Raw genomic sequence first — 27,349 nt, 5'->3', positions numbered from 1 at the left:
ATGTGGGAATTTTGTACTCTTTACGATTACGTTTATGGATGTTGCAAAGTTCACGAGTCTAACACCGTTGTCATTACTTTCCTTATGCAGACTTTCGTTTCCTATAATCGGTTTGAAAATATCCTCTCGTCCTACCTTCGCATTGAAATCCCCTAATAGAATTTTCATATGGTATCGCGGGAGTTGGTCAAATATACGTTCCACTTCTTCGTAAAAACTGTCTTTTATATCGTCATCCTTATCTTCAGTTGAGGCATGTGCATTTAAAACAATAATATCACACCATCGTCCCTTAAGAGTAGTAAAAGAAAGTCTGTCAGTAACAAATTCAATCCGTTTAATTGCTGGTAATATACGCTTATGAACGAACAACCCTGTTCCTAACTGGTAATTTTTATTTCCTTCCCCGCAAAAGAAAGTAAAATTTCCAGAATTCATAGATCAATTTCCTTCCCACCTAACTTCGTGAACTCCTACTACGTCCATCCTGTATTTCTCTAACTCACTCGTTACGGATTTTAACGCGCCTGCCCTATAAAGACTCCTAATATTCCATCTTCCAAATCTCATGTCCATTTTCTTTTGCTGAGGTCGTGCCAAGTTATCAGTCCTTGTCCGAGGCTTTTGTGAATATTTTTGAACAAGTGCTTTTTTTTTTACAGGATGAGGTTGTTAGCCCTACCCAAACCCCCAAGCTGGAGGACCACTCCTAGTCGGCTGTCCGCGACTGCTTATTCAGTATATTCGCAGCTAACCTCTAAGAGTAATAGCAAAGGAAATATAATTTGTCGACTGTAAAAACTGCTTATTCAATAATGTGAGAACATACATAAATATAAATTTCATTAAAAGTAATAAAGTAGTAATGTATATACTCTAAAGGATAGTAAACTAGTATTAAATTCAAATGATGATAAAAGTCATGTCTTGTGATATGGTGCAAATACATTAGCTTGGGAGCATTATGGAATAGAACAGAAATGAAATTATGTGTAGGGTAGTATACTGTATATGTTCTTTATAGTTTGTAAGCCATAAAGAGTTTTGTGGAATATATTATAATCATAAAATTGAATTAATCACTGTCGATATCAAAACTATCGGATTCACAGTAAAAGCAACAAAGATCTACAGAGGTTGTTCAGTCTACATTTGACCAATTTCGACTTCCCTAAAAATTTAGAAGAATCCATGCCGCCAGGTCCGTAAGTGCTCGATGTGTTTCCCTTGGTTCCTAACAATAGCCTGACAGCATAATTTCCACTGTAATAGGCTTCGCTGAAGAACTGGGAGGGGAATCTTGTCCCATTCCCTTTGCACAGCTTTCCAAAGTCCTTCCACAATTGTCACACGCCGTTTTTCCAAATGCCCGCTTCAGCAATCCAAATCCACAATGGTCCATAAGACTTTCATCTGGAGATTTAACAGGTACCTCATTGAAAAGTATCACCTGTATACCACTTGCCTCCTCCATCTCCCTGTAGAATGCGAGGGACAATCGTGAAGTATGTCATGAGGCCTTGTCCATGTGAATGCGCACCAGATTGGCGTCATTTCCGTACATTGTCGGAATCTCATGCTCGTAGATCGGCCGCATGCCACCCTACGAATCTTCAGTTTACCTCGGTAACAGTAGCCAGTAACGACCATGAACCCTTTTGGGAAGGATTCTTTACAGACACGGACTCACCTTCTAAAGTTCTTGGCGCCTTTCTCTCGGTACATGATGGCTCTCGGTTTGCCGCAGTCGGAAAGGTAAATCCATGCTTCATCGAGCGTTACGACGTACATCCACCTTTGGTTTGCCAGATGCCGTTCGTACAGTTTCCGGGCGTTACACTTTTGTTCCTTTTGGTGGGCATCCGTCAGAAGATAGCCGCGAGCTTTCGTGACTTTTTCCAGCTTGAGTTGATGGTGTAAAGTCTGGCTCACAGTCCCCAAAGACACATCAAGACGATTAGCCATATACTTTTGTGTTGAGGATTTTCTTTCATTGCCATTTTGCGAAGATTCCTCTGCATGGTGGAGGTGGCCTTGGTGCATTCCCGCTTCCTAGGCAACATTGTTGGTGATCCAAATGGTGGAGCTACGTTGCCCTTGTGCTTTATAATAACATTTTTTATTCCACTTAAACTGATGTTGCAATCATTCTTCTTGCACTGTTTTCTAATGATAGAAACACTAAACTGGGCGTCATAAAGAGCCGCAACATAGCCTTCCCAAAACCGGCTTAGTTTGGGCCGCATTTTGGTCACAGAGCGGAAACCCACCCACTTGGAAACAAATTTAACACAACACTCACAACAATGGTCCTGTTTTGTGCGTTATTTTCGTCTGCGCGGAAAAACAACTGCGTTCCTAGGAAGCCAATGCACAATACTGCATGACGCCACGAACCAGTCGGGTGAGTCCATTCTGCCCAGGAGGGGGAAGGAACGAAATCTGCCAAAGGTAGGCTGAACAATCTCTGTATTTCTTTAATAGCATTATGAGATATAGTTTAATTTCTACAAGTTTTACAAAGATAAAAACGCCTTAATCCTTCAAAACGTCTTCTAGTATAGATTTTAAAACAAACTGTGAAATATATACAGCAATTTTGACATTCTGTATTTTGATTTAGTTTATTAATTTCTCTAAGTAAATCACAGATTGAATAAATTAAAAATGGATGTGAGCATTTCTTCGAGTTTCTACATATAACAGACAATAGTCGAATCAATTGTTTCAAGCAACATAATGATTTATATGTTTAAATAAAATTTATTTTAAGTTCATTTTCTGTGGTTAAATAGTTTGTAAGCCGGAAAATCTATGGAATGTGTGGTATTATCATTGCTCTTATAGCATGTTCAATACATAACATGATCTGCACAAACGGTAATGCGTTAAAAATAATAAATTCAGAATTGTTATATATAAAAGTATTTGATTCGTGAATCTTAATCAATCTGATTTTAATAATAGCGGATTAAGAACAGTATTTTTTCGTAAAATGTGTTCGTGTAATAATTGTATTAAAATCACTTGGCTGCAAAATTTTCTGCATTACATCATATCTCACATACACAGATTCTCTTCAATTGATCCGCAGTTGATATTTTCAATTTATTTCAATCTTTTCTCACCTATGCATAATCAGCGGTTTTTGCTTTTATTTTCGTATGCTGTATAGAGTATAGTAATACATTATACCATAGTGTTTTCAATACATGGAACTCATCGAACAGCACGCTCGAAACAATAGAAATCAGTCTTCAAAAAGAGAACTTTTTTCGTACATAAATTGCATAGCAAAAGCCTGTGTCAGTGCTCTACAGGCTTATCAACTGCTTGAAAAGTTACAAACGAATAGGATATCACTTGTCCAGGCGTTTGTGATATCAGCAAAAGCAGTGGAGCCGACCTAATTGAGCTATAGCAGTCGGGGGTTCGAGTCTTTTGTCGCTGACTTTACTAAACGAATATCGCCAGTGACATCGTTTGACATATTCTGCAATGTGAATTCAACATAAAGTTATTTTTCTAATAGCACTACTATTTTTCTTATAGTTGAAATCTACATGTTAAATAGAAACTTATAATATCACATTTGTTCTTTAGTGTTACAAAATAAGGACACTACAGTATCACAAATATCCAAATATTCGAGGTCTCTACAGCAGTAATAACGCAAGTGAGATGGGCGGTTCATTGCACATTTAAAGTACTTTTGGGTATAATACTATAATTATGATCTAACGGATTTTAAACGAATAGAAACGAAGTTACAAGGAATTTAAATTTGACTTTTTTCAAAAGCTTTTACTTCGAAATAGTGTTTAGATAAGTACCTCATGCAATTGCAAAAATAGTTTTCGATAGATGTGAAGATTACAACGCTGTTTACAACAACCTGATATCTCAAATCGTTCTGCACATGCAAGCAAACACTGTTAAAGTTTAAAACATTGCTTAAAATGACGAAATCTTGAGAACTTCTTGTAATTGCACATTACTATTATTGCTGAAAGTTATTATTGGGATGTTACAGTAGCAAAGAAAACCAATTACCGCTTCAAAAAGTTCCCACATACGCCATTTTAAGCAATATATTAACTTTTACATTTTTCTATATCTCCGGAATGGTTTGAAATTTGAAAAGGCAGTTGACGACATAAAGATTTTTATGTCTATTAAAAGCATCTACTTAATTGAATGAGATACTTATCTAAGCATTTTCTGAAAATAAAGTTCTTTGAAAAAACAAATTTTGAACTTGTAAGTTAATTTCTACTTGTTTTAAATTTGTCACATGATGACCGTAGTATTCGACACTAAGGTACTTTGAATATCATTGCCCCGCACGTCTCATTTCATTTATTACTATTGTACAAGCCTCCACAATTTGGCTGTTTTTCGGTGTTTGTAATACAGTAATGTTTTTAAGTTTACATGTAGATTTACAATATGTAATAATCTGACGTATTATTGTTATTTTTTTTTTAAAAAAGAAAGAAACAACTTTATGTTGCACTGATAACACTATTAATCTGGTTGTATTGCCACATATGAGAAACAAGGACCATCTATCAGTATTTAAAATTGAGCATTTTGTATCAATTAGTTTATAAAGTAATATGGGAATATCATGACAAATAGTATAATATATATGAGGGGATGGGGGTGGGAGATGGAAAGTTCCTGGCTTTGTTCCCTTTAAATTAAAGTAGACAAATAAAAATATTGTTTGCAGAAGGGAACCTCATATCTTAATATGTAACGGTGTTAAAATGAATTCAATCCTAATTGAACAAAACCTGTCAATGTAGGTAGGAGGTGAGACGGAAGAGGCTCGAGGAAGTTTCACGTCGTCGGAGCTGAGGACCGTTATGAAGAGTCCAGGGAAAGTCTGCAAAGAAAATTCATATGGAGTTGTGACAAACACTGGGGGAGAAATGTCCTTCATATAGCTGTGTAAAAACCTGAGTATCACGTTTTTAAGATTGGCTATTTCACGGCGGAAGATATGCCCCGCAGCGGACGCCCATCAACCTTAACAGATCAGTAAACATGAGATGCTGTCTATGCGTTGATTCTTGAGGGCCATCAAATATCCAACAAAATGATTTCTCAGATGTTGGATATCTCCAGGGAGCGAGTTGGTTATATTATTACCACAGTCCTAAACATGAGCAAGCTTTCAGGGAAATGGGTGCCAAAACTTTTAAAATGGATCAAAAGAAAGAACGTGTCGAAGGGTCCAAAGCTACTTTGGTCCATTTTGAAAATGGAAATGTCTTTTCGGCTAGACTAGTGACAGGATGAAATCTGGCTCCATATTTATGATCCCGAAACCAAGGAACAATCAAAAGGAATGACACCATAGTGATTTCCCCTGTCCCAAAAAGTTCCGTACCCAGAAATCGGCCAAAAACGTCCTGGCGTCCGTTTTCTGGGACTAAGATGGAATTAGAATGGTGGACTACCTACCGAATGGCGCCTCTATCACCGGAGAGTATTATGCTAATCCTCTAGACCAGCTGAAAGAGGAAATTAAGACGAAACGCCGTGAAAAGCTTACAAAAGGGATCATGATATTCACGATAATGCACTCGTTCATAAGTCCAACATTGTTGCTGTCAAATTCGCCACCCTTGGATTCCAATTGGTCCACCACCCACCTTATTCCTCAGACCTGGCCCTTTCTGACTATTTTCTATTTCTCAAACTAAAAAAAAAACACACCTAAAGAGCCACCGTTTTGAGGACATGCCTGACCTGACGTCACACAGGCTGCTGCGAGCTGGTTTGAGGAACAATCAAATGATTTTTTTCTTTTGCGTGGGCTAGGAAAGCTTCAACAACGCTGTTAAAAGTGCATTGATCTCAATGGTGATTACGCTGAATAAATATGTAATCTCAGACCTCTGACACTTGTTTTTCTTGGCAAGGCCAGGAACTTTTAAGCACCCCCTCGTATACATACATATATATATAATTAGAATACAATATATACAATTAGCAATTAGAAATACTTCTCCTTTTGCCTCCAGTGTATATTCTTGAGGAAAAAGCATTATAAAAATGTGTCCATTTGGTTCAGAATTACGTGCTGGGGTAATCAATATGTAAGAAAATAAATGGTTACAAAACTAAATCTATATTGTAAATTATTTTAGGAACTAGAAACTTGTAAGTTACTGCTACCTCTTTAATATTGTAAGGGGAAAATGGGCTTTGACCTACGTATAATGAGGAATGTAGTAACAGTATAGTTATTATTAAATTATTATTATTATTATTATTATTATTATTATTATTATTATTATTATTAATTCAAATTTTGCAGTCCTGAGTTACTAAATATTTGACTGAATTTGTGAGATCTGGGTTCGAAGTGGTTTCTCATAATGCCCAACTCAGGTTGTAGAAATGTATTAGAAAATCACTAAATATTAGTACATGATTAACACAGAAATGGTTTAGTTCAAATATGTGTAATTAGCAATCTTGATATCTAAAAACAAGATGGATTTTGTTCATCTGATGTAGGTAAAACAAATTTGATTTCTCACGAGCTACTTTATCTCAAACGCAAGTGTTCAGTATATAGGAAGAAAGAGATTTGTATTTAAAGCGCAAAGAAGGAAATTCGCTGCCTATATAGCTTTACGTTCCTCTGCTTTTTATGTGAAGAGAATGCATCGGAAAATAGTACTGATTTCAGTCAAATTATACAGTGTCTGGAACAAAATAACTTATGAAACTGTCACAAGCGGTTGTAATATATATGCATATATTCAAGACTTGTATATAGGGTGGAATACTAAGGTAGGTCCAACCTGCACATGGTGATTCCTCAAAAGACATCACACAGGCCCCAAGCTTTAAGGTAGTAGTAAACAGGCCATTAATGAGCCTGAAAGACACATTGATATGTTGGGAAAAACGAAAAGAGTCACCAACGTACTGTAGAGGGAGTTAGAAGACAGGTGGAATAATGATGACTGGCACTAGAAACAACATTTAATTCAACAAGGCGAACACATACAGGTAAGACCTTCAAGATGGTCACACACCTAAAATTTCGAAAGTTTCTTTCACGATAGGGGTTCTGCTATATAATGAGCATACTTTTTGAACAATCTGTATGTATCAGGAACGGTGAGGTGTTATATATATATATATATATATATATATATATATATATATATATACACAGGGTGTCTCACCTAACTTGCGACCTGAAATATTTCCGAAATGACATAAAATATGACAAATGTAGTTACGTAAGAATGAACCCATGTCAGAGGCCTATAAAATTCTGTAAACAATAAGTGATCCCAGGGGTCCCATCATAGGGCCCCAGGGGCCAACTTGAAAATCGCAAATGGTAGGTAACCCCTTTTTTTATTGCAGATTCTCATTCTGCAATCAAAACTAAGCAACTTTTACTTGAAGCATTTTTTCATTATTTTAATAGATGGCGCTGTAATCACAAAAAAAAAAAAATGAATATCATCGTACACCGTAGTCCCCTAACTTTGCGACCTCAAATATTTCCGGAATGACATAAAATGTGACAAATCTAGTTACGTAAGAATGTACCCATGTCAGGGGCCTATAAAATTCAGGTGCCCCCACGGGTCCCATCATAGGTCCCCAGGTGCCAACTTGAAAATTTCAAATGGAACCCTCTATTTTTATTGCAGATCCTGATTCTCAAATCAAAAACAAGCAACTTTTACTTGAAACACTTTTTCGTTATTCTATTAGATGCCGCTGTAATAGCATAAAAATGAATATCATCATATGGACGTCCCCTAAATCTGCGACCTAAAATATTTCCGAAATGACAAAAATGAGACAAATCTAGTTACTTAAGAATGTACCCATGCCAGAGGGCTATCATAGGGCCCCGGTAGCCAACTTGAAAGTTTTAAATCTAAACCCTCTAATTTTATTGCAGATTCTGATTGTGCGATCGAAAAGAAACAAGTTGTACTTGAAGCACATTTTCGTAATTCTACTAGATGGAGCTGTAATCGCAAAAAAAAAAAAAAAAAATGAATATCATCGTACGCACGTACGTCACCTAAAGCTGATTATAAACTAAATACCTCGAGAAATACACTTTCAATTTAAGTACGTGTCCAATCATTTTAAAAAATCTATTCAACTAACATAAAATGAAGTTGCCTTCATCTTCTCAAAATTCCAAATAGAAATCCTCTACATTAATGCAGATTCGGATACTGCAACCGAAAACATGCAACTTCTAGTTTAAGTATTTTTTCGTTGTCCACCTAGATAACACACAGATCGCAATAATAATAATAATAATATCATTGTACGAGAGGTTGATAAGTGAAAAGCTGGTTCAAGAACTGGACATGCTCTCTGATGTTGGTGCTAAGACTTGCAAAAATATAAAGTTAAAACACGTTTGTAACAATATTCTCCAAGAGCTGAGAATTTTTCTGTGAACTTGTGGACACTATGAAAGTTGATTAACTCTAGCTCTCCGTTGGGACATGAAGTTTCAATTAATAATCGGGCATAGTGTCAAAAGAGAATTAAGTTATTCATTTTTGTCATGTTTATGTGGATATGTATAATGCGATTTGATTTGAATATAGACCATGTGATTTTACCTTAGAGGTAAAATTGAAAGTGGACACGTAAGGTTGATCGGTGGATCTATTAAAGTTTAAAAGGACATAATTATTTTGTTGTTATGGTTATGTAGATGTGCATAATTTGGATTTGATTTGAAACTGCATACAATTTCACCTGAGAAGTGAAAGTAAATATGAATATGTAAAGTTGATCGGTACATCTAAGAGAGCAAATGTGCTCTTATAAATTTAGTGGAACAAATAACATTTGACCACAAGACACACATGTGTTACCCCTTTGTCATGTTCTGTAAATACTTATGGTTGATTGTAAATTGCGGTCCAGCAACGTAGAAGCCATTAGATATTGGTAGCAGTAAACATTATTACAGAGAACCTCTGAATACTCAAGTTGTATTTCAACTGGTTTAACCCTTTCAGACCTGATTTTTTGTTTACTCTCCGGTGTTATTGTTATTTTGAATTATTATTCTTTATGACTTAACAAATGAAATACAACCGTCAATTCGTTTGCGGATGTCATATTTAGAGAATTATGGACGAAACATTTTGCGTGCATTAGGGTTGAAATACGTATGTAAAATAAAAATGGGGTTAATCGAATACATCATTGTGATATATATAGTTTAGAAACTCAAAATACATCACTAAAACAAGAGGAGAATTTATTGCAAATAGCTTGTTTCGCCAAGAATAAAACAGCCTACGTGGCTAAGCTTTGTCCATTGTGATAGCCCGTGCAAGTAGTCTACAAGAAATGTGCATTGCTTCCTGACAACAGATTAAAACACCACAGAAATAGTGGAAAGTGATTTAGAAAAGTTCAAAGAATTCTGACATAAAAACCCAGCCATTTAGAATCCTCCAGAGTAATTATATTAAGCTTAAAACTTAATGTACACAAATGTGACCACCAGGTCTGAAAGGGTTAAATTAGAGCTCTCAAAGTAAAATTTTAACGTTCTCAATAGTACGAGGATGGGGCAATCACCAAAGGTCATGTGCTGAAGTAAAGGTTATATTTAACGAAACGAATTCGCGTTCCACACAATTCCATTTCGAGATCTACTGTAGAGTGCATCGTAAAGACTCGTCGAGAAAACGATAACTATAAAGGATTGTAACATTCCTGGCGGACCAAAATCGGCGACAAACAGCTTGATGTTGCAGTCATTTGTTGAAAATACTCAACTTAGCATTCATAAAACTGCTGAACAATATGACATTAGGCACATGTCTGCGAAAAGCATGTTGAAGAAAATGAAGTTTCACCCATACAAAATTCATGTGATACACCAGCTGAATGAAGATGTCTTTGATCACCGTGTAGAATTTTGTGAAGATATGATGAAACAAATCAATTATGATCCTACCAGGATTGTGTTCTCTGATGAAGGCACGTTCCACTCAACCGGTTACATCAACAGATATAATTGCAGGTTTTGATTTAACAGCAATCTCACTGGTCCTTTCAAACCCAATCTACAACCTGGAAAGTTAAATACCTGGGCGGCAGTGCTAAATATACAATGACTGGGCCCTTTATTATTAATAACAATTTGACTTCGGAACTGTGTGAGGAGATGCTTCGAAATCAAATAGTTCCCGCAATGAGAGACACAGCAGAAGAAAATTTTGCCCACAGATGGTTTCAGCAAGATGTGCAGGACAGCACAACGGTATAAATATGCGACAATTTTTTAACAGGGAATTTCCTAAATAACGGGTTGGCAGAAGAGGTTAGATTGGGTGGCCCACTCGTTCTCTGTTCCCCTGATTTATCGCCCCTAGACTACATTTTCTGGATTTATTTAAAAAGCCGAGTATATCAAGCAATGCATCTTCATCAAAGGTTATTGACGAAATTGTACTTATTGAACTGGACGTCATCAGGAACGCAGTATTTGTGTTTTACCATCGAATTACTCACTGTCAGACCAAGAAAGATGAGCAGGTTGAGAACATGTTGTGAAACATCAGTTACGCTTTGTTCATCTCCCAATTTTAGACAAGTCATGAGAGGAAAGGGTACTCATGATAATCAAGTTATTCGGGGGGGAAGGGGGGGAATGGGAAAACAATACGTGACTGGTAAAGCTGATGTGTAGTTACGCATTCCGTAACTAGGGTAACAGTAAATCTAGATAGCAGGAAACGAAAACAGAACAACGTTTTTTTATTCTCTACTTTCATGTGAAACGGAATTTTCAACAAAGTTATGTTAAATCCAAGTGTATCAGTCACCCCTCCCTAATAATTTAACTGAACCTTGAGAACGAATTTAAGAAGCAGATGAATTTCCTGACCCTGGTATGTAAAAAAGAGTGCGCCAAGAATTTCACTACCAAGTTGACGTATGTTGAATTACAAACGGTACTCATCTTGAGCAATTTTGACAAGGAACATAACATGCACCTCTTTATAAACAAAATAACAAAATATAAAAAAAAATAATAAATAATTTTGAGTTTTCCCTCATTTAACATAAGCTAAATGCCAATGCCATTGTGACTAAACAAACGTGAGTTGCTAACCTTTGAAATCGTGAAGATCTTTTACAATAGCCCTGTATATCAATTAAGTTTTTTAGTGCTTTATCCAGGTTTTGTAAATTTATTCTCTGTGAAATCTCCTTTGTCATTAGTGCTTTTACGTACTAGTGTGAAATAATGATATTACTTAATCAGTCCGTTTCACATGATATTTAACAAACACATTGGAGAGAGAGAGAGGGAGGCAGAGAGAGAGAGAGAGAGAGAGAGAGAGAGTGAAATACACTGCTAATAGTATATATATATGTGTGTGATAGTTCAACTAAACAAGGTACTTACTTCGCACTTCGGACATGGTAATTCTTGTTTTTCAAATCGAACTTCTGTTTTTTCCCAGGGTCCTGTGGGAATTCTCTTTCCACCTATCTCTACCAGTACAGCTGAATGGCATGGTACCATGCAGGCATGGCCACAGTCAGTATGGATCTTTCCACATATCTGATGACACGGTGGGCAGTCGCCAAAATGACATCGATGATATTCACGCTCCTTATGGTGGCACTCTGGTTTATTACTATCAGGGAGTAAAAATGCAATTGCATTACATTAAGCTAGAAATTTTAAAGTTTTCGAAATGTGATACGTACAGTTCAGTGTGTGTGTGAACAGTTACTTTAAATTTGGATTAGTTTATTCGTTCGAAAGAAACTCTTTAATTTTTAAGTTAAGGTAATTTTGTCAGAGATATTTAGAATAAAGCCTTTTTGTATCAAACTAACACATACACATTATTAGCAAATCCTTGCCACGTAGCTTTGCGAGTCTGTATAAATTTAAATTCGTTTACGATAATACTTTCAACATACTTGTATTTGTTTGAACCAACGAATAATTTTGTCTAGGATATTTAGATAAGAAATTAGTAAGGAATAGAAAGAATGGGTAGAAGTAACACGTGTTACTGGCAACTCACGATCCATGTTTAAATCAGATGTTTCAGGTGCAAGACGCTATTTTAAGATCAAGGTGAATGGAAATAGTGGGAAAAATTAGAATAGAGTGCAGGAAGAGAAATAAGAAACGTGGCCCTCTCAGAAAATTCTCCCGGAGCCACAAAATTTCTGACCAGGACATATCTCCGATTGTACTGGAGATGGGCTACTGGTATTTTCGCAGTACTACTATGTATTGAACGTCTTCTTCGGGGAATATCTGAAACCATTAGTGCGTTGACGTACCATATAAATGTCTGAACGTGTTAACACTGAGATTGAAACCAAGCTCACCTGCATTCGAATTGAGCCCTCCTAATCGCTTAGCATGTGAGGAAAGCTCACATTATGCATATGTATGTAGCTTGTTTATGTATTTGTCAGAATAACTACAAATGTATGTATACTTTATCGAACACATTAAATACGTTTAGACATTTACATGTACTGTCAGAAACAATGTTAAGCATAGGTTGGAGATATAAGAAATTATAGCTCCAACCTATACTTAATATTGTTTCTGACTGTACATCAGTGTGCTTATTTCTGCTTCTGTAAACTATTCTCACTTATTTAATTGTTTCCATTTATATTTATCTTGAAATGACGTTTTGCATAATAATAATAAACATTTTTTAAGAAAATAAAGAAGGAATCAGGGATGGGAATTAAGTACACATCGCCTGGTTGCCAATTACAGATGTTACTCTGTTCCGGGCGACGCCTTTGCAACTAGGCAAACAAGGCAAGCTGATTAGGGCCGTAGAACTCAGAGGGTCCGCAAAAGAAAATATTCAACATTTGGAATAATTCTTTCGTCTTCTAAATTACTTGTATCATTATTGCAACGTTTTACGTTTGGTTTCGTTTAGTACATTTTAGTCCAGTAAAACTAGTGAAAAATAGGGCTTAACCTAGGACTAATTACAAAAGAAACGAAACCAACGCCAATTGTTTTATTATATGGAGTTATTGAACATACAAAAAGTATAGAATAATCTAACTCCAGGGAACACTCCCAAAATAATAATCTAACTTAGGGGAACACTCCCAAAATGGCCACTTTCAATATAGCGGCCATTATACCTTTATATTTTACTTTCTCGGTTCATTTGGTCACACCCGTTAACTTTATAGTGAAAGTTCTCTCCTTATTTTTTGTTCGTTTTTCTCTAATCTTTATTTTGATACCTAGATCATTAAAGTCGGGCTAATACTTCCAAAGTTACAGAAAATTATCTGTTGGTAAATGTTCTTTTATATTGGCTATTAACAGTACTTAGTAGAACAGATTGCTTATAAAATATAAAGTTACGGGTAATAATTATTTTCACTTAGCCAGTATACACACACAATCACATATGATTATTATTCTCAATACAGCTTATAAAATATAAATTAACGGGGTATAATTATTTTCACATATCCACGACACACAAACAATCACATATGATTATTATTCTCAATTTACGGCAACTGAATGTTGTATTCTAGCATCACCTCAGCGTAAAGAAATAAAAAGTGCGAGTTGAAAACTATTCTGAATATTCGTCCTCAAAACAAGATTTAGGAAAGTTCAGACAACTTGCACTATGACATTCTCCGCATGCGGCAGTGCAAGCCATTTGCTATTTCCTGCAAGTACATTTTTAAGAATCACAACCCCATCGACAATTACATCTGATGGCCTTTCGAATATTTAAAGGACCCGCAGGCATGGACTTTGGAATCGGAAGAAACCTATCTTCAACCTGTTTCCATCCGTATTCCTCTGGCTTCAATTGTTTATCTGATTCACCTCATTGTTGTACTTGCATACACACATGCATAGAATGGAACTCTGCTACATCACTTATGGGTGGAAGGCATTTGGCTTCAATTACAGACGATTATACTGATATTTTTTGACAATTTTTGGTAATGTAACTTCTGTAACGTATAAGTTGATTTACCATTATACAAACTAGGGGTTTTTCACCTGCAGTGATGATGTTCTTTTGGGTGGACGAAGAATCTTGAAATACTCTTGCTTGCTGAAGGAAGAGTTCATCTTCAATTTTCTTCAATGGTACACTTTTGCCTACACTAAACAAATGCGATCACATCCAGCTATGTCATAAATAAATGGGAAGTGACTACAAATTTCTTCACCAAGAATAGAGCATACACGTTCTACGTCCCATTCACGTTGTGCACTGGAACCGCTTTGTCCGTGTGATCTGAGATACAATGGTAATCCATCTGTACTTGCAAAATAACAAAGTAATATCAAAATATCAGTATCTTCTGCATACACAAGTGTCATAATTTTTCTGACACAGTTAACAGAAGTTTTCACAATGTAGACATCCATGTCGTTAGTAGCAAGTAGTGTTTGGAAGACCTCTTCTCGTAGTTTATCACATAGTGTGTATGAAACGCTACTTATTGTTTGAGTTTGTGAGAAACAATTCCTTCTTAGAGTGAAATGGCATGTCCTCAGTAAATATAACTTGAACTCCTTTTATTCTCTTCAATCGACGAATATGGGTTGTGTCTTTTAAGTTTGGTTCAGAACAATAATCGTCAAAGACAATGATAACTTTGGGGTAGTTTTTAAAGGTAAACAATACATACCTAGCACATATAGAATTAAAAGACTTGCCTTTTTGCCAGAGAACGCGATACAAAAGGGAGCCGCCAACCACAACGACTTGTTCTGTTAGTAATGTTTCACATGACTCATTCAATTCATTTCCTACCATCTTCCACAACGCATGTGCTAAGTCAGACTTTTTTGCTTCTCTCATAAGTCTAAATTGGTCACACATGGATGAAGGGTATTGTGATAATTCATACTTGAACATTTCTTCCATATTTTCATTATTTGATTGAGCTACTAACAGCAGCCTCTGGAAGAGAATTTGTGCATTCATAGGCACATTTTGACAATCCATAACAATATTGTTTTAGCATTCATAATGACAGCCTATGCGATCTTTTAAATGAATATTTACCAATCTCTTTCTCGACCACCGAGCTCAGAATTTTATCTCTATCTTCCTTTGCCATATCAACATTAACATTCATTTCTGTCCCACTTCCATTTATAATATTGTAAAACATAGTGTTCCAATATTGAAGTAGAAGCAGTGGCGTAGCACACTTTTGCGCCCCCCCCCCCCGCAAAGTATAGAGAAGGGGCCCTAGTTGTAAAGCCGATAGAAGTAAGGTTTTACAACTAGGAGCCACTTCTCTATACTTTCGCAGGACGGCGGGGGGGCCCCCGCACTAAGGGTAGCTGCTACGCCACTGAGTAGAAGGGTTTCACTCCCGAGGTATTGCAATATAACTGAAATATCTTTCTGATCTCTCTTTACTCTAGCAGAAGTGCTCAACTTATGTTAATCACTTGTGTGATATTCCAGTCCCGTTAGCTCTTGTAGGGCGTAGTTAATTTCAGAGTATGCTGGCATAGACAAAATTCAAAGTTGCCTTTAGTATTCCCCAATTCCTCTACCTCGTGTTAATCCTCTTTCGGTTTTAATGTTTCTCATTAGAGTCTGTTCAATCACGAGATCATTAGAAAGTCCTGCCCAGTGTCGATCATTTCGTCAAGTAACGTGGTAGCCCTCAAAAATTAATTTGTACAGGGCCGGATGGTCGTCTTGTATCAGTTATTTCCTGTAGATATAGGTACACTGATTTCGTGTAGAGGTTGTGGCCACAGGTTGCAAAATGTGGAAGCATTTTTTTACATGTACTCAGATGCAAATTTCACTCCCTTGTCATTTCGGATGTGATAAAGCTGTGAAAGATATCTACAAGATTTATGTATTGAATCCATACATTGCTGGTACGACTTTCAGCTGTTTTCTTATCCTTGATATGACTGTGAATTTCCTTCAGTAGTTCATATGAATTGAGTTGGGAGGATTTGATTTTTTACTCATCTCATAACAATGTGATACAGTTCCTCTATCATCGTTGTCACCAAATCATCACCTCGCTGTCAACTATCACTATTTACACTCCAACTAACTCTTACCCGCAAACTTACAGTTTCTCTACCATCATTCAGAGATCCGTTATATATGACACACTTCTCCATTGTATTAATTTGAAGAAAACACTTTTACGCAACACGCCTGAAAAGACCTGAAAAAACAAATATAAAATATTTCAGCATAAGTAAAACCAGTATGACCACTGCACTGCACACTGCACTGAGATAAAGATAATTTAGCATATTAAAAAGTCACAACCTAAAATGAGCTCATCTGTGGCTAAGCGGTTAGCATACGCGCTTTTGGCGTGGGAGACCCGGGTTCAATTTCCGACGGAAGATCATGTGGTTCGGATTCCACGTTAATGAGTAGGTCCAAGTCTCATACAACCTTTCTGAACCGGACGTTAACTCAACTCATAATCTAAATGAAAATCAGTATATTCAATTTTAAAATTATTTTTGTTATAAAATAACCCCAAAACATTTCAACTAATGATAATAATAATAATTATTTTCAAAATACCGCAGCACATATGTTTCAATCGAAGTTCTGAAAACAGCAAAGTTTCTTTTAACATACGTGCGCCGCTACTATTTATAACCTACGGAAGCACAAGTCAGAAATCATTTGCTCTATAACTTTAGAAGTATGAACCCGATTTTAATGATCTGGGTATCAAAATGAAGGTTAAAGAAAGACGAACAAAAGTTAAGCAGAGAACTTTCACTCCAAAAATAACGATTTTCTGGAAACAAAATGAAATAGCTATAATATATATATATATATATATATATATATAATTTATTTGAAAGTGTGCTGGCCGCCATATTGAAAGTGGCCATTTTGAGGGTGTTCCCCTACTTAGATTCTTCTATACTATTTGTATGTTCGATAGGAACATAAAATAAAACAATTGGCGTTGGTTTCATTTCTTTTGCAATTAATCCTAGGTTAAATCGTATTTTTACTGGCCTAATTTCATTATCACTCTAAACTAACAAATTTTATGTCAAAACGACTTCACAATTGACAATTAACAATAGTCAGAAAGCGCTGTGTGAACGTCATCTCCCAACCCAAAGACTGCTAACATCAAGATACCTTTATACGACACTACAATGGTAAATGTACTGTAAAACAGTCTGAGGCTAAATCAAAACCGTGAAAGATATGCTGGGACGATTTCATTAGTGAACAACTTATCACCGCATGCGTGTAGTGGCGTGTGAGGGGTCTTCAGGCATAAATTGCTTAAGGTCGCTAGATGCCTAAGGGGCCATTTCGCAGCAGCTCTCAGAACGTTCTGAGTATAACAACGCAACGCAAAATTTGTCAGAAGTCTTACAATTGCTACTCCGATAATTGGAAACTAAATAGTACATTTTGAGTTATGTTGACCAAAACCATTACGAAAGTGTCCATAAATCTGCTATTATCTAGTCCACACGAAATGATTAGTGTTTTTCTATTGAACATTTATCATGACGTTGTGTCATTTATGGTTGCCAAATCGACATATTTTTACTACGCCCCACCACCGAAACAAGGGTCCAAGGGTTAATGGCACATTATGTTTTCGTCTTCTTACTTCCAGGATCATCTCTCGCTAGGGACAGACGCGAGTTTTAGAACACCCGATAGATATACATACAGTAGATTATTTAATTTGATAAGTCCTGGTATCTTTTAAACTTATAGATATAAAACGCTAAAATTTCGTACCATTAATATATCGATGGGGACACTGTTTGAATACTCTGTGATACCACCAGGTTAACAGTATTGCCAACCACACATAGAGTTATAATTTCCTCGAATTGCACGTACTACACCAAATTATTACGTATTTCAAATCCACATGTTAAACGACAGCTTTCAACACCAGATTCTTTATTCAGTGTTATAAAGTAAGAACGCTATATTATCATAAACATAAAAAGTAATAATAATAAATAAGTAATCTTTGTAGATCTGTACGCAGTCATAGCACAAGTGAGACGAACGCGGCAACGTACATCCAAATTACCTTATTGTTGAATACCACGATCATCATAAGACGTATTACGGACAAGTAGAAACAGAGTTACAACGTTTGATTTTCTTCAAAGGATATTATATCGGAAAACTATTAACCTCGTGTATCACAGAATATCTTAAACAATGTCCATCTATGGATATTTGTATGGAGCAAAATTTCAGCGTTTTCTATTAGTTTAAAAATTACAAGAGCGTATCAAGATAAATGGTCCACCCAGTCATAAAAAATAATGAAGACCGCAACAACATGCAACTTATGTGGTTAATACGGTGTTTCACCTACCCGAGTTTGCATTCATCACGGAAGGTAGCCATATGACTTACGGGTCCTTTCCAGGGAAATAGTGAAGCATTCTTTACGCAGTGCATCATTCATTTGCGTCAACCAGATGGAGGACGAAATGTGTGGCTGGTTTACTCTTCTTAGATTGATCATACATGTTCAACAATATTCAAGTCGAAGGACTGGGGGGGAGGGGGGGCCGAGAGATGTTAAAATTTATCCTAATGTTCCTCAAAATACGCCTGAGCAGGTCTGGCTCTGTGTATTAACTCAATGTCATCTTGGAACACTAGGTGGTTGTGACAGTTGTTTCCAAAACTAAACCAAGTTTTCTTATCAACAGTAATAGTATCAACAGGATATTAGCTGCCACGTGCGGTTTGCGGTTTGTAAATCAATTGGATATTGTCAGTATAATAAAAGGTTAGCCGCTCTCCCTGTTGTCAGGGTAAACAATGAAGACTGGAATATTCTCCGTGCTCAGTGTTGCAAACCATTAAGTAGATAAATAAAACAAGAATAACTATTCAAAATAGGAATAAAACACGTACATGTCATTCAACGAAGTAATATTTCTCTCCTGTTAATATAATAATAATAATATTAATAGATGTTTCCACGAGACGACATACCGAAATTGACATCTGTGCTTCTGTCTAGTCTTTGAAAACGCGGGAAATTCATATTAATATATGCATATTCCCAACTCTATTCTTTAAAACATCATATTAAAAGTATTTTAGGTTTCTAACTGGAATACTTGATTATACTGAAGTCACATCTGATATAACCATGAAAACAAAACTTTCATAATTACGTTAATATTAGTTTAATTAGTTTAACTAATAACTACACCAGTGGCGTATTCTGGGGCAACTTATTATATTATTATTACTTCGATAGGTCATCTGTCTCTAACAACAATTTAAAACTTTTTTTTTAATAAGAAAAGAAACAATGTAAAAAGCATTTTATTTAGTACAAAGCTCCTCATATTCACTAATGTATGCAGGTTAATATCTGAGTAATAAACCTATCATTACTAATTTCCTGTGTGCAGTATCCTAATTTGCAATTTGTCCAGTTTTTAAACAAGTGATGAATCACATTAGAAAGAAACTAACCTGCATTATTGACCTGTGTGCAGTATCCTAATTATTGATCTACCTAACTGTATCATTAAGTGACAAATAATGTACTTACGAGCAGAGCAAACAAACAGACAGAATCTTTATTAAGCCAATTGCTATTATTATTATTATTATTATTATTATTATTATTATTATTAATAATAATAATAATAATAATAAAAACTAATTCCTGGCGAAACAGCCTTTAGGAGGCCTGGACTTATGGCACTCATTCCTGTGCATAGATGTTCATTTTACTTCGACCTCACTCACCCTCGCCTTCGCAGTAGCAGTTGGCCCACGCCCTCGTCCACCCTCGCCCTCGCGAATGGAATTGCCCATCGCCCTCGTGCGCCCTCACCCTCGCTGTCGAAACTTGTCCTCGCCCTCGTGCACCCTCGCCCTCGCCGTCGAAGGTTGTCCTCGCCCTCGCGGCCGAAACTTGTCCTCGCCCTCGCGCACCCTCGCCCTCGCCATCGAAGCTTTTCCTCGCCCTCTCGCACCCTCACCCTCGCCATCGAAGCTTGTCCTCGCCCTCGCGCACCCTCACCTCGCTGTCGAAGCTTCTCCTCGCCCTCGCACACCATCGCCCTTTTCGTCGAAGCTTTTCCTCGCCCTCGCGCACCCTCACCCTCGCCATCGAAGCTTGTCCTCGCCCTCGCACATCCTCGCCCTCGCGATAGGAGTTGTCCATTATCCTCGCTCGCCCTCGCCTTCGTGCTCAAAACTTTTCCTCGCCCTCGCGCACCCTCGCCCTCATATCATTGAGGGCGAGGGTAATTGAGGGTGAGGAGGCCTCAAGAGGGCCTCCTTCGTAAGGATCAGAGCATCAATTATTCAACCTATTTGTTGAATTATTTCCTTATCGTCAGTGGCGGATCCAGGGGGGCGATCGGGGCGATCGCTCCCCCCCAGAAGAGGAAACTTCTTTATTTTATATATACAAATAAAACGCATCCCAGAGTTTGGAGCTCTTAAAAGTAGCTCTAAGTAGCAGTATTACAACCCACCACCCCCACCAGAAGTCCGTCCTGGATCCGCCCTTGCTTAACATACGTCCTAAAGAAAGGAAACTAAACATATCATCGTATAACTTACTGTGGAACACCTAAAATGGAACAGTTACAATGGAGATCTCGGTCGATAGTGACGTTTACATCATTTATCAACTACTTCAAAATGTTCCTTGAACTACGATGCAAGCATAAGTATTCAGCCTCACAAGGGCGGCTGTCATGAGTGTGAGGGTGAAATCAAGGTTTGATGAGTGGCGGTAGAGTGAATGCCGCGGACTATCTGTCAGAATTTGACAGTCAACACGTTGACCATCCCTGATGTATGTAGTGTAACTGAGGAATTTGAACAAATTCAAAGGGAAAGATCTAAAGAGCTTAATTTTGAAACTCCGTCAGCAAACAAATAAAATACTTCAGAACACTATTGTTGAATTATCACTCGGAAATATATACCCACTCTAACCTATAACATGAATGACTTCATTGATTTGAATGTGAATCTAAGTTAATTGGTATTTTAAAATATAAACTGAAATGTGTCAATGTGCTTGTAAGGTTAATTTCGATGCTCAAATATTGTTAATATTCACCACTAATAGAGATACATTTGTCCTACCTTAACAATGTTAAAATTTTTAATTTTTTTCAATAATTGCCATAAATATGAAACTTTGTCTTAAGAAACTACCCTAGGGGCCAATTTGTGCACTTTATCACTTTGGTCTTGGTTCATTTTTGGCAGCTATCATTGTTGGAAAGTTTATTTTCAGTAATTCCCACAATTATGAAATGATATCTTTCAAACGTTGTCTCAAGGATTCCTTACACTACAAATACGTAAAGGCAAATGAAAAATGAAATCTTTTGTTTAAGATCCCACGATTATGCAAGCTAAATGCTAAAGGAGACAGAAGTGAATGATGAAAGAAATAGTTGAATGAGAATGTGGTAGGAAACTGGAGAATCCCCAGAAAACCCACGAACACGATGTCCTCCACCACGAACTTACTTGGACGGGAATCGAACATGCGACCCTTCGAACAAAGGTAATTTCTCTATCGCTGAGCCACCGTTCCTCCCTAAATGGCACGCTCAGAGCTTCCGTTCTCCTGAAGGAAGTTGTCTCTAGCCATCGTGCACCCTCACTCCCGCAGTAACACTTGGCCCTCACCCTCGTTCACCCTCGCCCTCCTCGTCGAAGCTTTTCCTCGCCCTCGCGCACCCTCACCCTCGCCATCGAAGTTTGTCCTCGCCCTCGCGCACCATTGCCCTCGCTGCCGAAACTTGTCCTCGCCCTCGCGCACCCTCGCCCTCTTTGTCGAAGCTTTTCCTCGCCCTCGCGCACCCTCACCCTCGCCATCGAAGCTTGTCCTCGCCCTCGCGCACCCTCGCCCTCGCTGCCGAAACTTGTCCTCGCCCTCGCGCACCCTCACCTTCTTCGTCGAAGCTTTTCCTCGCCCTCGCGCACCCTCACCCTCGCCATCGAAGCTTGTCCTCGCCCTCGCGCACCCTCACCCTCGCCATCGAAGCTTGCCCTCGCGCACCCTCGCCCTCGCGGCCAAAACTTGTCCTCGCCCTCGCGCTCCCTCGCCCTCGCGTCACTGTGGGCGAGGGAACTTGAGGGTGAGGATGCCCTCGAGAGGGCCACCCTCGCGAGGGTGAACATCTCTGTTCCTGTGTGGTGATGCGATGTCAGCAGATCGGCTACTCTGGCCGCTAATGCTGGCTTCCTAGACCGCAGATCGCTACTTTTTCTTTCAAGTATCCTCATTATCCGAATTATCCTCATGACGCTGGGTGGACGCTGCAACGCCAGCACCGTTTGGTGAGTACGGAAACGCCAACACCGTTTGTTGAGTACGAATGGTCACACTGCTCTCTTTTCTCTAACCAGACCCGACACTGCTTGACTTAGCTTATCTCACGGGAGTGATATTCCAGTGTGGCTAGGGCGTTGGTAATAAAATAATAATTGTATATTAAAATAGTGAGGAAATTAGCTAGGAAATATAGAGAAATACTAAACTGACTCCCTGGAGCTATGGTGCATAAAGGGCTGCCTGACCAATGGCGCAATACAACAACCAGCTGCTACGCACTGAAAATATTGCAGGTAGAAAGATTTTGGCTTTTAAACTGTGTCACTATTCCTTTACGCAGTGCTCGAAGTGGAAGATCTACGGAAGTATACCTCCATACTCCCTCTTCTACTTAGAGCATTGCCTTTACGTCACTTATGGAGAAAACATAATACAGAGACATGGATCGAAAGTAGAGAATTTTTGCTCTATTCGATAACATTTACATGCTTCCCGACATAATTTACATCAAAGTAATTCATATTTTAAGCTGGGCAAAGTAGAATGAAATAGATTTCATATATTGTAAAATGACGTGGACTGACTGCAAATTTAGCAACCGAAATGTGTGTTTTCCAATCACACTAATACTAGCCTATATTAGTGTAAAAGCTACGGATGCCACACGGAACAAAAGCTGTACTATTATACTATGATAACTGTAATGGGGTTAGACTACTGGGAGCTGAATCTAGTTCTATCTGAGTTGGAGCGGCAACGCCGGAATGTAGTTACAAAGAAGGATTTATTGTAGGGACAAGTAAACCTTAGATCTTGACCTTGAAGGAAAGAAATGGTTATGTTCTGTCACAAACTACAGAAGCACCTTCTGTACCATAGGCTGCACCTGGCTATCTAAACATTTCACGTAACCACTGGCAGTAATTCGTCTACTGGGAATAATAATTATGTCAACGGAGTACCATGAAATTGCAGCGCACAGCAGCACTGATCGCTGCTATGTGTAATGGTATAGGTAGACAGTACGGAATATACAGTATATCATTTAGGACGTTCGCTATACATAAAGGAAGCCTATTGTTGGAAACAAGGAGAAAAAGATCTTACCATATTACTGCCTTCCAATCACTTGTAACCCTCGATTTAAGTTCTCGGTACTATCTTCTTAGAGCTAGCTCGTTGAAAGCGCTGACAAGAAGTTTAGATATCGGAAGTAGATTGTGGTCTGTATCGCAAATTTCGTCGGACCGTGATTGTAGAAATGCGTCTTTCCAGATGATGATAGAACTCTGCAGTGAGTCGAAAAAATGAAATGAAATCTTTGAGTTTTACGTCCCACGGTTATGCCAGTTAGGCTAAAGGAGACGGTGATGATGAGAGATGAGTGAAATGGTGGAATGAAAAAAGTGGGAGGAAACGGGAGAACCCCGAGAAAACCCACGAGCACGGTGTTTGTCCACCACAAAGTTCACTTGGCGGGGGCTGGGATCGAACCCGGGACCCCAAGCACCAGAGGTGAACGCTCTACCACTGAGCCACCGCGCCCCCCTGCAGTGAGTCGAACCGCGCCAGCTCAACAGTTCTTTGTGGCAATCCCGTCCAATATTTGGCAATTCCTACACCTAGACTTTCTCAATCAGGCGGTGCTTTTGTTTTATCAGACATTCGAACAAAGGGAAGCAATTTCAATCATTGGGAGCATAAAAGCTTCGTGTTGTTGCGCTGTAATTTTTATAAGTTGACGACTTCTCAACAAAGAAGTATGATATATATTTAGTGTTTCAGTATTTGCAATTATTTATTAACAATTGGAAAACAAACAAAACAAGAAGTTCCCTAGGTAACATGTATGATTTATTGTTGGATGGACATGGTTTAAATACTGGATAAAGATACATAAAATTAGTGATTAGGAACTAATTTCAAACACATATCTCTGGTCATAGGTTAGTGCTTAACATATTCATGAGTCATAAATAGAATTAAGAATACAGGAACACTAGAAATTAAATACTATAGAACTTTTAAAGTGTTTTAACAGAAATTTGACAGGCTAGTCTGGGTATATCTCAGACTCTAGAAATTTACGGGCAAGTGTCTGATATCGTAAAATTTCTGCACTTACAAAGTTTTGTCCAGTTTTTATAAAGGCATCGGGTATGTCACTATTCATTTCACGACACCAAAAACTATGAATTTCACAAAATATTGTTTATGATTATCTTTACATCTTTTTTTAATATCCTAACGGTGCTAAGGGTGTTTTCTCCAGTAAAGGGTGAACTTAGACGTAAACAACATCGGAAGAGTTAGTATTTATCTCATCGATCCCCAAAACTATGAATTCAATATTCATATCGTTTTTGTTTATTTTAAATGCTACTCTTTCCTACCCCAAATAAGGGTAATAGGAGTGTCTTATTCCAATAGTATTTGCTTTCAGATTGCAAGCCATACGCATACGGAGTTTGGGAAATTCATCCAGGGGTTCCAAGAGCTATGCTCGAACATACAGAAGATAATATAGATATAAAGTTTCTCCTTCTCGTCTTAAAACAAACATTTTAAAAATCGCTAGCACACATGTCCATTTATTTTAAATGACGAGTTTACATACTACGCTCTATGGTCCTAGGTTGAAGAGTTCGTGAGATAATTAATTTCTTGCGTAAATTATGAACCTTGTTGCCTCCTTCGAATATTAATTTTAATCAAGGTAACATGATAAATCCCAGTTTGGCTTAGGTGAGAACCATCTGCAAAAATAATTTCAATCGGCTCATCCTCCGCTTTCTCCTGATTCTATTACAATCAAGATCATTTTCATATATATATATATATATATATATATATCGTTCGGTAGCTCCGTGCAAACGGTGACGCGAACAAGTTGAATCATGAGGTCCTCATTACAAACATATGGTCCTCATTTGCACAGCAATCAACGCCTACATGTCGCGCAAAGAAGGATGTAAGATATCCATGTGTTCCAAAATTAAACTCTCTGTCACCAGGTGTCTCCCTCATTTTGACTTCATCTCCTCCGGAATGTCGATCACTGCATGAGAGGGAAGGCCTTTTACACGATTAGATGATGCTACATAAGGATGAGGAATTCCTTGGATCGAAGACACAAGAGTTGTTTCGCCATGGAATGCAATCGTTGGTTGAGCGATGGTAAAAGCGAGAGATTGCAGACCGTGCCAACCCAATATTTAACTTAAAAAGTTCCAAAATGAATCTATGCAAAAATATGACAGTTTCTACATTAACTCTTTAGTCATGATTCGTAGGCACATTTTATCATTTTCCTTCATTATTGTCATGGTCAGGTTCGACCTTAAAATAACTTGCATGATAATGAGTGTGAATTGTAAATTAGGATCTTAATTTGGATAATAATTTTTAGTGTGTTGTAGTGTGAAGTATTCTCACTGCAGATAATTTAGATTCAATTAAAGTTTGTGGAAGTTATCTTGGCCCAAATACGATGAAGGCGTCGTTCCAAGAATGTGGAATCAACTGCACATTTACATAATTTCATTTACAAATCTTTCTTAAATTGAAAGAAATATGCTTAAAGTCTTTTACATTCCTACAAAGAAAACTTGAATGAATCTGAAAATTATTGGAAATCTAAATAAACCATGCAGTTCGTTTGTTCATCGTTAGTCCACAATTGTTCACAAAAAATGTTTGTTTGTTCACGATTTATAAATCATTTATACGAAAAACAAAATGGGTGGTGCCAACTGCACGTACATGAAAATTATTGGAAATCAGAAATAAACCATGTAGATCGTTTGTTCATCGTTAGTTCACGATTATTCACCTAAAATTTTCCTTTGTTCACGATTTGTAAATAATTTATACGAAAAATAAAATGGGCGAGCCAACTTCTCATACCTGAGAATTATTGTAAATTAGAAACCCCGATAGCACAGAATTTTCCGCAAACTTGTCTATTGTTCGTCATAGCAAAGAATGTGAAAGTTTTCATTTTGTATTTGCGGAAAATTCAATGCAAACTTGGAATGTTTGTGGCAAATTAAATATCATTTGCAATTTTTATGAAAGAGTAAATTTAATGCAACACATTTCATACAAATGTAGTTTCAAAAATTTGCAGCAGCAAACATTTGGCAAATTTCACAAAATTTGCTTCCACCTATCTAGTGCTCTTGACAGTTTCAATTCAGACTTGGAATGTCTTAGCAGATTAAATGTTATTTTTAAGTTTTATGATATAGCAAATTTCGTTCAGCAAATTATATACAGATGTAGTTTCAAAAATTTGCAACTGCAAACTTTTGTCAAATTTGCTCTAAGCTACCTACCCACAATTCACTGCGCTTGGCAGTTTCACGAAAGAGACGTCATATTTTTGTTTTCTTTGTGTTGTGTACTCCTAGTTATTGTATTGTTGTATATTGTATATATTTTGGGCGTGTGAGTACTGTACAAATTGGTAAGTGCACAGTAATAGTTGAATATTCTTTTATTTTGTATAAAATGAAAAATGTTACAGGAGTAGATGTGAATTATACGATGTTCGTGTAGCGCTTGCTAGTGAATCGAGTCGGACCTTCCAATCTGATAGCGCGAAAGGTTTATTGGATGCAAATATTTTACTCTTTATTTTACTTACCTTTAGAAAATTTACAAGTAGAATTGATTAATTTATGTGTGAAGAACTCAACATGAGGTGAAAACAATAATTTAATGCACAAAGTGACGTGCAGATTTCCTTTTGGCGCACCACACGAAATAATTGTTGAAAAATTGATACTTTCATTGATTTCGTTCATATTGTCTCCTAAAAGATTTCGCTGGGTTATATTTGAAAATATCTCACTATGAATAGATAAAATTCAAGGGGGCCACCAGAAGTAATTGTTGAAAAGTTACAATTCTTTTTCGATTTCCATATAAATACACCTTCGTGGTGTATGACATAAGAACTACAGTC

The 27,349-nt window shown here is 37.4% G+C and overlaps 1 protein-coding gene across 6 annotated transcripts in view; it reads right to left on the bottom strand.

The window, feature by feature from the left end:
- Positions 1 to 27,349, bottom strand: part of LOC145662754 (NF-X1-type zinc finger protein NFXL1-like) — a 582,971-nt gene that overhangs the window by 136,786 nt on the left and 418,836 nt on the right. For all 6 annotated transcript variants that reach the window (XM_081728623.1, XM_081728621.1, XM_081728624.1 and 3 more), the window contains one exon: positions 11,453 to 11,687. In XM_081728623.1, the coding sequence (XP_081584749.1) occupies positions 11,453 to 11,687 (235 nt within the window). The remainder of the gene's footprint in view (positions 1 to 11,452; positions 11,688 to 27,349) is intronic.

The sequence above is a fragment of the Thermobia domestica genome, chromosome 10 (genome assembly GCF_964235325.1).
Source record: "Thermobia domestica chromosome 10, izTheDome1.hap1.1, whole genome shotgun sequence".
Classification (NCBI taxonomy): domain Eukaryota; kingdom Metazoa; phylum Arthropoda; class Insecta; order Zygentoma; family Lepismatidae; genus Thermobia; species Thermobia domestica.
Note: the sequence above shows the minus strand (reverse complement) of the source record. Positions and strands in the feature narration are given on the sequence as shown.